This window comes from Ostrea edulis, chromosome 5 (assembly GCF_947568905.1).
Source record: "Ostrea edulis chromosome 5, xbOstEdul1.1, whole genome shotgun sequence".
In the NCBI taxonomy this organism is placed as follows: domain Eukaryota; kingdom Metazoa; phylum Mollusca; class Bivalvia; order Ostreida; family Ostreidae; genus Ostrea; species Ostrea edulis.
Genome location: NC_079168.1, coordinates 63,204,344 through 63,215,911, shown reverse-complemented (window position 1 = coordinate 63,215,911; position 11,568 = coordinate 63,204,344). Strand labels below are relative to the sequence as shown.

Sequence of the window (11,568 nt, the reverse complement as noted above, 5' to 3'; positions counted from 1 at the left end):
TATTCGATAAATTTTGCTTAATATTCAATAATCTTGTTTATTTTATTGATCAAGATTATTGAATACAAATAAAAATTTATGGAATATTTATTACAAGATTATCGATAACCATTTTTTTCTAAATAAGAGACCATGATTTCCTTAAATATACCCCCCTACATCCGCCACTGGATATACATGTATAATTTCGATTATGAATGTAAGAAAGATAAAAAATCAAAATGATGTTCTGTATTACTTGAACATGTGGCCAGAATCATCATAAAACGTTTCAAAGTAATAAGAAAATGCATGGGACGTTTCGCACCGCAAATAGGGGCGAACCGTCTGAGTGCGAATCGTTTCAACAGGTGGGAACACTTCCCCTGTAGCGAGATCTTCTTGCTAAAATGCGATTATCTCTCTTTAGCGAAAAATAAACATTACCATAAACAGGTGTTTTCGGTGTCTTTATTGAAAATATGACAAATTCTGTGCAATGCTGAATAAGTATGACACACACTCAGCATGACACGAATCGTTTCTATAAAATTCACAACACAGTCAAGAAATTTCATGTCAATGTTGCTGCGTGAGAGGGAAAAAAGGCTGAAACCCAATGCACCTCCTGAGTGTTTTTTGTTTTGATCAATATATTTGCAGTCATTTTAGCACTTTTTTTTTCTTTTCACGTGAAACACGAAAAGATGTACTCCGCGGGTGTTTTTCTCAGTTGTACGGGATATATTTACTCTCGATTGAATATCTCGCTATATATAGGCCTAGTGGAAGTGTTCGCAACCTGTTCAAAGCGAAACGTCTTTCGTCGGAGTCAGTTTCGGGGCGAATTCCCGTTACCTCATATTAGTATACAGAGGTCATAGAAACAAGTGCTATTAGTATACAGAGGTCATATTTTATTTACGGAACAAATGCCTATGGTTATGCACCCTATGGTACTACCTTGCAGGTGTTCACATTATTCTTCGCCAGTCTCTCAGTGATTTCAGTCGACAAACTCCGTATTCGGCGCAATTTCTTCGAAGACATCCACACAGATTAAAGAGAGGGCTAGAATAGGTTATGCCTGGTGCCTGATTCCATTCACCTATTTGAGAATAAAATATTGCTTTAAAAAAAAAAAAAAATCCACACAGAAGACTTCACTTTCTCAGTTGAAATATGGCGCGTGTGTAGAGAAAATCTGAACCAAATCTGGACCAGACTAAAACCGGAAAAACGTATTTAGTCAACTAGAGCGACATCATAGATAGGCAAGTAGAATCGAAGGGTGGGGTGGGGGGGGGGTGCGTGGCAGTTGGTCTGGTTTTGGGGGGGTGGGGGCACCCCTCCCCTACCCCTTGAAGACACATGCCTGCGTAATACTAGTCGGCTCCCAGTGGATATTTGGATTGACGCGTTAATAGGTTGAGGCATCGTAATCTCTCGCCTATTCTAAGATTTATCTCCCTTATCATATGATCAAATAGTCTCGGCCTATCGATCGTGATGTTGACAGCCGTTTGTACTTGGCCAAGTACCACATGTACCCGACTGAACAAGTCGCGTGAATAACGCAGTCTCGGAAAAAATCCAATACTCGCCAACAGCCTTGGACGAGATTATGCCGTACAACAAGGCATGCGTCAAATGCTTTCTGATCAGCTGTCATTTAAATGCTTAGACACTATCTATTGAAAAAACAGTTCGGCTATTACTTATTGTTATGAATTTATTCATTACGTACCTGAGGAATTCCACAGTCGCGCACCCTGTTGGAATTTCCAAGTGACCACGTGTTTAATAAAGATGCGGTGATTGAGTTGATCAATATTTGATATATATAATGACAGCGAATATTGGTGACAAATGTTTTAAACATTTACTGGAGGTATTGGGCTGCAGTATTCATTCACACTAAGATGCCGGGTGGAGCAGATAGCGTTAAAGTAGCCGTGCGTGTGAGGCCGTTTAACCAGGTAATCTATAGGATTTTTCATTCCTGATGTAAATTAGATAATTATTTTATGTTTCATGTAATTATTTTATGCAAATTATATCCGGCCTTATTCTGAAATACATTGTTACAAGAATTAGATTTGTGCACAATTAATTGAACAACTCACAAGATTTAGGCTCAGGGACAACTTCTGACAGTTCACTTTTGATCATATTTGTCTCACTTTTTTTTTTTTTTTACACTTTTCAGAAAGTTTCAATACTGATTGAGTTCCGACTTTGGTCCAAGTTGTGGTTTTACGATATAGTTTATTTTATTGATTTTTAACCAGAACCCGGAAGGTAAATTGATGATTCAGTGATAAGTCTTTTGGTATTCTCAATATTCACTAACCATAACACATGACCTCATTGAATCGCATCAATAGTATCTTTTAATCCTGTTATATATTGTCAAGGTTTTTCGTAGTTTTATGCCTGATCAACATAAACAAGCACTTTGATCTAATCGCTTTGCCTTTTTCTAAGTGTTACAAGTACATTAGATCAAATGAGAACTTGTCTTAAGGAGAAGGAGCTGGCCCAGTTTGTCGGTAATAACTTAGCAAATTTCAATTCATGATAAGATATAGACTATAGATTTACTCCATCAATAGAAGAATTTGTAAAAGGATTGAATTATTTATTAAATAAAAGAGCCCCTCCACTTTGAATCATTCAGTCCATCTAGTATTTTTTCTTGGAAAGGATATTGTAGCTGCTAGCGGTCAGTATAAGAGGGAACTTATACTGCGCCTCACTAGTTAGAGCTAGCTTTTCTAGTGATGTGGTAGATCTCTCTCTTGAGCGTGATCAACACTTGGCTGGGTGACCGCTACATGTTACAATATGAGAGGGAAAGAGACAGTTCCAATTCTATGCACTAAAATATATACAGTCATAAGTGAATTCCAGATGGATGTAAGAAAACATTAAGGAGGTATACTACATCATCATAATGGCCGACTTCCTTATAAAACATTGGTGAAAATATCAGCAATATTCTGTATATTCCTTTGAAAATTTATTGCCTACCTGAGTAGTTCTGTCGTTTAACGTGTCAAATGCTGATCTGTAGATTGCAGGTTCAAGTCCAGCAGGGGTTTTAAAAAAATTTCAGATTACTTTTAAATTACTAAAACTGCACATTTTGATAAATAATGAAAATTTGTAAGTTTTCAATTTCAAAATACAATTTCATTTTTACATATCCTCCAATTTTCATCTATATCTCTCTGGTGTGCTATTCCTCTGTAATTTTAATTTGATTAAAATCTATCTACAGAGAGAGAAGAATGCTGGATCAGGCTGTATCATATCGATGAAAGGAGACTCCACAACGATAAAAAACCCAGAAAATAGTTCCACAAAAATATTTTCCTTCGATTACTCTTACTGGTCACATGATGGATGTCGAGAAAATGAAGATGGTGTGTTCATTCCCAATTCAGAATCGTCTAATTATACCGACCAGGTAAAGGAAACAAGCATACTGATCAATAATGTATTACACAAATCTAATGTGGTAAAATTTGTTGTTCTAGAGTGCAGAGTGAACGAATGAATTGATGCCCCTGTACATTAAGAGACATTCAGAGGGATTTGATGGCAGGTGGCCAGATATCTCAGTTGGTATAAGAGCACCAGACTAGAAATTCAGATGGTCCAGGTTCGAATCCTGGTCTGGTCTGTTGCATTTTCTCCCTTACTGTTACATTTGGTGTCAACCCTTGGAACTGACAGGTGAAAATGCCTGTCAGGGGATAAAGATCCTGGGTTGATGTCTTCAAGTGTGAAAACATTTAAGGAGGGAGGAATGTAGCGGTAGTCTGGGTTCGATGGCTGGTAGCCAGGTAGCTCAGTTGCTAGAGTACCAATCTGATTAAAATCAGATCTTTGATCCGCTCCGTTATTGTTATGTCGCTACAACGGAGCGGATCAAAGATTTGATTTTAATCAGATTGGTAGAGCACCTGACTGGAGATTCAGGAGGCCTGGGTTCAAATCCCAGTCTAGTCCGTCACATTTTTTTCTTTCCTGTTACAAGTACATAATTTCTGGTCATTTTCAGCGCCGGGTCTTCCAGGATCTTGGACAAGGGGTACTGGACAATGCCTGGCAGGGTTACAATGCCGCTCTGTTTGCTTACGGTCAGACAGGATCTGGGAAGAGTTACTCCATGATAGGATACGGACCAAACAAGGGTATCGTTCCCATTACCTGTGAGGAGCTGTTCAAGGCCATAGAAACAAATAAGGAGAATCAAAAACAGTTACAGGTATGAATAATTAACCATGAAAATCTGCCAGAATAAGAGGAGAACTATAATTGAATCTATTTTACTCATTTTCTGCTAAAGGACACTTGATGCAAACAAAATAAAATGGATGCAATTGGGTGTATACATATTTTTTGGCTTAGTATCGATAGTTGTTAAAATTACAAATATAACATTCCTAAAAAGATATAAGGGACTTGTAAATTTTCTATGATATTCAAAGGTTTAAATGTTTTACCCCTCCCAATATAAAACTCTATACAAATTTTCCCACTCTTTTGGACTTTATTGAAAAATCATGGGAATAAATTGTCATTCCATATGGTACATTGTATTTATTTTACATATAAATTTTGTTTTCATTTCTGCAATAAAAGTTGTTTGTAAAACGTGTTGTGAAGGAGGTTTGCTGCACCAGAGAAAGAAAAGTGGAGGAAGTCAAAAAATTTCAAATTTACTTTATTTTGTCAAAAAATACAGTTTTAGTAGAAGGTAATCTGAAAAAAATTTAAAACTCCTGCTGGAATCGAATCTGCGACCTACAGTTCAGCAGTTAGTATTCTAACCTACTGAGCTACTCGGCTAGGTATTCAAATTGAAAAGGAAAAGTCAAATATTGCTGATATCGATTTTTCCATCCATGTTTTTAAAGGAAGTCAGCCATCATGATGATGTAGAGTACCTCATTAAAAATGACATGTAAATTGGAAGTCCCTCATTAATGCAGAAATGTTACACATTATTGTCCATGCTACATTAAACAAGGGAGAGTTTCTTTCTTGTTATTGATTAAGATTTACATTATTTTCCTGTTTAGGATCCGAGGCATTATAGGCACCTAGATACAATCTTTTAGGATGTTATAAAAATATCTGACCATTGATATTCTAGCCCAATTGCGCAAAAGAAGTTTCCATGGAGGTACATTAAGGATGATTGCAGAAAGTGTATTATTTTGTTGTGTGTGATCTTGTGAATTAAGGAGGTATGCTACACCAGAGAAATTTAATGTAGATGAAAAGTGGAGGATATGTACCACAATATTTTGAAGTTGAAAATTTTCAAATTTACTTTATTTTGTCAAAAAATACAGTTTTAGTAGAAGGTAATGTGAAAAAAATTTAAAACTCCTGCTGGACTCGAACCTGTGACCTGCAGTTCAGCAGTCGGTGTACTAACCTACTGAGTTACTCGGCTAGGTATTTAAATTGAAAAGGAAAAGTCAAATATTGCTGATATCAATTTTTTCATCCATGTTTTTAAAGGAAGTCAGCCATTATGACGATGTAGAGTACCTCCTTAATCTATCATATCCGTGTCAAAGAAAATATTTACTGCTGTATCGAATTGCCGTATTGAAGATCGCATGTTTTAGAGAGCATCGTAATTGGCAAGGCTTTCTAATTTTAAGTAAATACTGCATGGATTTAATAAATTTACATATACATTTCCCCTCTGCATGCGGTAACCAAGACAAGAAGATTAATATGTACATTTGTGTAATAGTGAAGCCAAGTGCTGGTGTGGTACTGAATCAATAATTAACTTGTACTAGACTTCAAGATTCTAATTTAACTAGAACTGTAAAGACTTTCCCCTTCTCGTTCATGTTTATATCTTAATGGACTATGAATTTTTTGTTGTATGATGATTATTCCTTGAACACACTTTTTCAATGTGCATGTATCAACACAACAACTGTTGTCATTTATTTCAACCTTGTGTTTAGTAGTTCTTATTGGAATTTTATTGAAAGCTATACTAGTGTACACAGATGAAAATGCAAAGAGGCTCAATAATGCAGAAAAAATTTTGAATTATTCACTTCCTGACATAAGTATTTGACCCTGCTAGCCAAATTTAAAGTCCTTACATAACCACCACCACCAAAAAAAAATTAAATAAATAGATAAAAGCCCAATACTGTCTGTTTGTGTTATCTATATTTTATTGAGTTTTTGTCACATTTATCTTAGATCCGTGTATCTGCAAGATCTATAAATTAGAACAAGACTGTTAAACTTGAAATAGACAAACACTAATAATATATATGGCCTAGTTGTGTTGTTACACTCCAGATAAAGATTAGGGTCCTATTGTTAGGGAGATGTTTTGTTCAGGTTACAAAAACATGCACATATAAACTGTCAAAAATACCTGCAGAATTATTTCTATTGATCCCAAAGTTTCTGTTCATTGATCAATACTCTCATTAATCAAATAACAGAATTCTTATCCATTTTTGATGTCTTTGATCTAAAATCTCTGTACTTGGACAGTTTTAACAAATATATATACAAAATTGTTATGACCTACTCATGTACCGCTATTTATTTACAGTCTTAGGAAATAAAATATGACCTTTAGGCCTACTCTAGTACTCCATGTTAATTTTCAAACACATAATTGTAAAGCTACCATATAGAGGTTTTTTTTCCGCGGGGTGCTAAATTTGGCTTATTTTAGCAGTTAGATGGCTTTCCGCCAAAATTTCACTTGCCAAATATGCACCCAATGACGACTTCAGTATTTGCAATAGAAATAATAAAAAAATTCCCTCTCCGCCAAAATTTATTTCTCTAAAATTATTAGCATACCTTTGAGCCAACAAATCACCAAATTTTAGACCAGCGGAAAAAACCCGCTATACGGTATCATTCCTAATCTACCCTACTTTAATTGCAATGAGCTGTCTCCAAGTTGTATCATAATCTATGATTATGGGCATATTAAGCTTGCTTATGCGTAATTAAGACATAATGCTTTTAGATTTAAACTGAAATAACTGAGCAATCGATCCCTACAATATGTACAATATTAAATAAAAACCAGAAATGTTAAGGCAAATACACTAGCTATTTGGTTGATGTAGAATTTGATATATGTGTAATTTGTGTTAGTCAAACTATGATATAATTGTGTGTAGTATGTTTTATTATGAAGCTTAAATTCCATGAAAGTATTTCATTAGTTTATGGTGTAATATAGAAATTGTCAGTAATTATTATTCCTCTGCTTCAGGTTTCCTTTAGCATGCTGGAGATCTACAACGAAAGAGTGAAGGATCTGTTAGTGAAGGGAAAACAATCTTCAGAGGGTCTGAAAATCCGACAGAATCCGCAGGCTGGATTCTACGTGGATGGACTCAAAGTAAGACATGGCATTGATGGTTGGGAAACGGACTCTTTAGATATCAGATTAAAATATGTTCATCTGTTTCATTTTGGAGAATGTTTTTCGTTTGTTGCAAAGTGAACACTGGCGGGATGATGATGAATGAAAAGTCTCAGACCCAATATTCAATAATTCATTCTGATATTTGTAATATGTGAAGTATATGTACAGGTTTCATACTGTATGAATAAATGTCTGATGATGTGAAATGTATTTTATTTAGAACGTCCCTGTTAGCAGTTACAAAGAGATAGAGAAACTAATGGAACAGGGTACCGTCAACAGAACAACTGCCTCAACAAACATGAATGCCACTAGCAGCCGGTCACATATGGTCATCACCATCAGGTTTAACCAGGTATTTCCCTCATCATCAAAATCATTGGCATTATCAAAATCATCAGCATTATCATCAAAATCATTATCATCCAATTAACTCTTAATCTTACTATTGTTCCAATAAGTGTGTTTCACTCACTGATTGGCTGTATGATTTCAATAAAAGTGAGTATGGTCAACCATGCTATGCCATTATTTCAATGTACATGTAATTGGTCACTGGGATCAAAAAGAAAACTTGTTTCATTGAAATCAGTGGGAGAAGCCTCACCCAAAATTTGCACTCTTGATCAAGCAAGTCACACACTGTTATTTGAATGACAATACCATATTATTTAACATGTATTTGGAATTAATGAAGAACACATTTTCCTATGGTTTATTTTTTTGGTCTGAGCATTGTGGGTAACAGAATACTTGCACTAACGTTGAGGTCATTGTAGAGCTAGCTATATAATCACCATTACCAGGGTTACCTGTCAATATAGGTGAGCTGAACAAAAGACTAATGATCACACTTTGTGTAGAATTCCTATAAACGTGTCCGTTGTTTAATTTGGTTTAGATTCATTGTGAATTGTGGAGTTGTAACCAGGACAGTCGAGACAACTTCAAAATAATTATGTTTGCATACAATGTCTGGGATTTCCATTAGGTTATGTAATTTTTTGTCCGAGAGTGAAATGAGAAGCCGGGGAATATTGATCTTACATGATATTCCTTAAACACAGGGATAAAGCATTCTTGTCAATTTATTATGGGATATCCTATGTACTAAAACAATTCAGGAATGACGTTATTTTAGAAGAAAAAAAATTCCACTTAATTGCCATATTATTGATAGGTACACAATCTCCTGTGGTTAAACCCCATAAAATGAAATACGTCTTCACTTGAGAAATTGTTTATAAAGCGAGATCTCTCTCTACGCACCTAAATGTTTTAGCACCCGTCACATCTTCATCTCTGCCCATAAAGACATGCACCAGGAAACACACAACATTGAATCATGTACATACCCGACCGATCCCGATTTTAGTTCACCCAACCCTCAAACTGTTGTCATTATTTGTCAGTCAGCTAACACGCAGATCTGTCAGGTCCCAGGTTTAGAGTTCACCTGACCCTTAGCCTGTGGTGACCATTAGTCTGTTGTGTCGAAGCATTGTATGTCTGATGTTAACATTTCATTTTGAATTCCATCATCTTCACCAAAATGACAACAAACTGGGTAGCATCAGCAAATGTATAAAAAGTGGTTTAAAAGGAAGGAATTCACTTCTTGGTGTGTTATTACCTCAAGCATCCTGGCTTCAACCGTTACATGTAGCAACAGTAAGGAAGTTCTGTAGATAGGAAATCATTTCAAATTTTTCAGACACACTAAAGTATGATTTTAACCCATCTTAGATTTGCCGAAGTATAATTTTACCACTCAAGAGTAACAAATAAAATTAGATTGCCTACTATTTAATCCCCCAATCTATTTTTATTCACTCTTTATAGTGATTAAAATTTGCAGGTGCATGGCTGCATCTTCGCTTTCGATTGGGTAATTTACATGTACCGGTATTTATGATATTTAGTTTTTGTATGACAGTTTTATTCTGTCACCAAACTTGTTTCAAGTTATCAGTTTTGTATTATTGCTTCATAATGTGTGTTAGAAAGGGTAGGTGGGGTGTTAAATTAATAGACAAATCTTTTGGTCCCATTTAGAGTAGTTTCATATCATTCTATTCCTCAGTATAAATCGGTTTTAAGTATTAACCTGCTGTGTCTTGGGTTAGTGTTGTAGACTATGAACCTCTTGTACTGTAGTAAGGTGTAATAAGTATCAGATTACCTGTGTTCCGGTAAACAGCTTAATGGCTATAAAGCGGTCTGAAGAGGTTTTTGCTGTGACGATTTAATCGCAGTGCAATCACAACACATGGAGTCTGTTACGTCACTGTTTGTCCTCGCTGTCATGGCTGTACTCGAGGACTGGAGCACTATCCCCCACTTCAGAGTCTCTGCTAGTGATAGATTCACTCTCTTGAGTCACTATCATAAAAGGTGACATTTTGATAACAAATTTTTTGGGGAGATACTACAAGTCTTTTGAATTGTCTTTTAAACGTACATGTTTATACTTTTCAGTTTCGTGAAAGTATTCACAGAATGATTTAGTTTGCTGTCTATCAAAAATTTATGAAATTGTCATTCAAGATTGTTTTACCCAGAATGTATTCTTTCAGTTGATTGAAGATATAGAGTTGGGGGTTTCCGTTAGAATTTTGATTAACACTGAAAATCCAAACTAAAAAAATGTACTTTCAAGAACGTTGATACAATTAAATTACGCAAAATGCAATCAAAGTATTTTTATTGCATTTGCATAGCCGAAGAAATCCTTGGAGCCCAATTGTTGAAATATTGTTGGTATAGTGCATTTATGTGTGTGTCACCAGATTCAGGTTCCCATAAAAAGTTGTAAATGTTTAAATCATCCAATGTAATTATCTGGCATTGTATTGAAGTCTGAAATACCCTGACAATATATCACGGAAATGGGCCAAATTGCAGATATCGATGTTTATATACTTAAGCAGGTTTACCATTGAAGTCTTGTCGGTTATGATTGTGTCCAAAAGACATGAAAATCAAAATGTTTGTAATGTCTGATTTGTTTTTGTCATGGAATATAAAAGATGTACTGTATATTTTCATACTGTATGAAATGGGAATTTTATAATTCATTACAAAACTTACCAGTTGTCTACAAAGACATTACCATTTCCTTCAGTCATTCTCTTAAGTTTTCTAAAATAGATTTAAAATCTTTAATGCCATTAGGAGTGTAATTAAAGTTCTGGTAAATGGATCTGATAAACTGGACATTTCTCCAAATTTTTATTTCCTTGTGAAGTTCATTTTTGTCTGGTTTATCAGGTATCTGACCTGAGTAGAGAAGGATTGAAACCTCGGCTCAGATAAGACGAGCCTTTAAATCCCCTTCCTCTTCACAGTTTATGGAATGTTGAACTTTAAATTTGAAAATCACAGGAATTTTCTTCCAAATCAATGTCTAAACTAAATGAAATAAAATTCGGCCTTTGGGGTTAAGTGGTGCATATTGGTCATTTGGACAAATGCCAGCTTTGTTTGATTATAATTCACTATGATTTAGAGGCTGTGGATGTGTCAATGACTTTGACTAGATTTCTTATGGAAGTGCTCACGGTCTTTAAACTGAGATATTGAAAGTACCATGATTATGACCAAGTCCAATGTTTTGAGAGGTCATGTGTTGTATGCACATGTTTATGTTTCTATTGTGAGACCATCTTCCCAGTATATTAGTATTTCCACAAGGTTTTTCTCTGTCATTAGTCTGTCGAGTCACCTCTGTTGTCTTGCTTTTTATTATTACTGAATACTTATAGAATGACTTTTTTAATTTTGAAACATCCCAATATTAAATTAAACAAACACCCTAATTTAGTCAATGGTCCATTATTGTAATAAAAAAAAATTCCTAATACAGCTGATACATTAGGACATGTGTGATGTTTCTGATATTTTCTCTGAAATTATTTTTCATATCAATATGAAGAGTTTATGATTTTGGAAATAAGTTTAAATTTCATATTGTGGTAATATTACCATACTTTATATATCAGGTCGAGTAGCTCAGGGGTTGGATTATCTAGCTAATAATCAAGAGTCAATTTTCCTATAAATTCTTATATTTGGGGGTTGAGGCTTTGTGTTTCATTCTCTCACCAGAGATTGTGTTATGCCAGCTCTGAGTAGTA

The 11,568-nt window shown here is 35.0% G+C and overlaps 2 protein-coding genes and 1 long non-coding RNA gene across 9 annotated transcripts in view; 2 read left to right on the top strand and 1 right to left on the bottom strand.

The window, feature by feature from the left end:
- The window catches only part of LOC125652217 (uncharacterized), a 22,693-nt gene extending 21,743 nt beyond the window's left edge, over positions 1–950 (top strand). Inside the window, exon 3 of the long non-coding RNA XR_007361519.2 lies at positions 1–950. This exon is cut by the window's left edge and continues 426 nt beyond it. This is a non-coding gene — a long non-coding RNA (uncharacterized LOC125652217).
- LOC125652214 (DNA repair protein RAD51 homolog 2-like) overlaps positions 1–1,078 on the bottom strand; it is a 29,469-nt gene extending 28,391 nt beyond the window's left edge. The window contains exon 1 of the mRNA XM_048881240.2: positions 943–1,078. Coding sequence (XP_048737197.2) covers positions 943–1,029 — 87 coding nt within the window. The 5' untranslated portion in view covers positions 1,030–1,078. The remainder of the gene's footprint in view (positions 1–942) is intronic.
- A 742-nt stretch (positions 1,079–1,820) lies between these two features.
- The window catches only part of LOC125652211 (kinesin-like protein KIF28P), a 46,807-nt gene continuing 37,059 nt past the window's right edge, over positions 1,821–11,568 (top strand). For 3 of the 7 annotated variants that reach the window (XM_056165078.1, XM_056165077.1, XM_056165082.1), the window contains exons 1-6: positions 1,821–1,958; positions 3,263–3,451; positions 4,049–4,255; positions 5,147–5,176; positions 7,277–7,405; positions 7,653–7,787. In XM_056165078.1, coding sequence (XP_056021053.1) covers positions 1,902–1,958; positions 3,263–3,451; positions 4,049–4,255; positions 5,147–5,176; positions 7,277–7,405; positions 7,653–7,787 — 747 coding nt within the window. In that variant the 5' untranslated portion in view covers positions 1,821–1,901. Of the gene's footprint in view, positions 1,959–2,188; positions 2,281–3,262; positions 3,452–4,048; positions 4,256–5,072; positions 5,177–7,276; positions 7,406–7,652; positions 7,788–11,568 lie in introns of those variants that run through there. The other 4 variants (XM_056165079.1, XM_048881237.2, XM_056165080.1 and 1 more) reach the window with 3 other exon arrangements.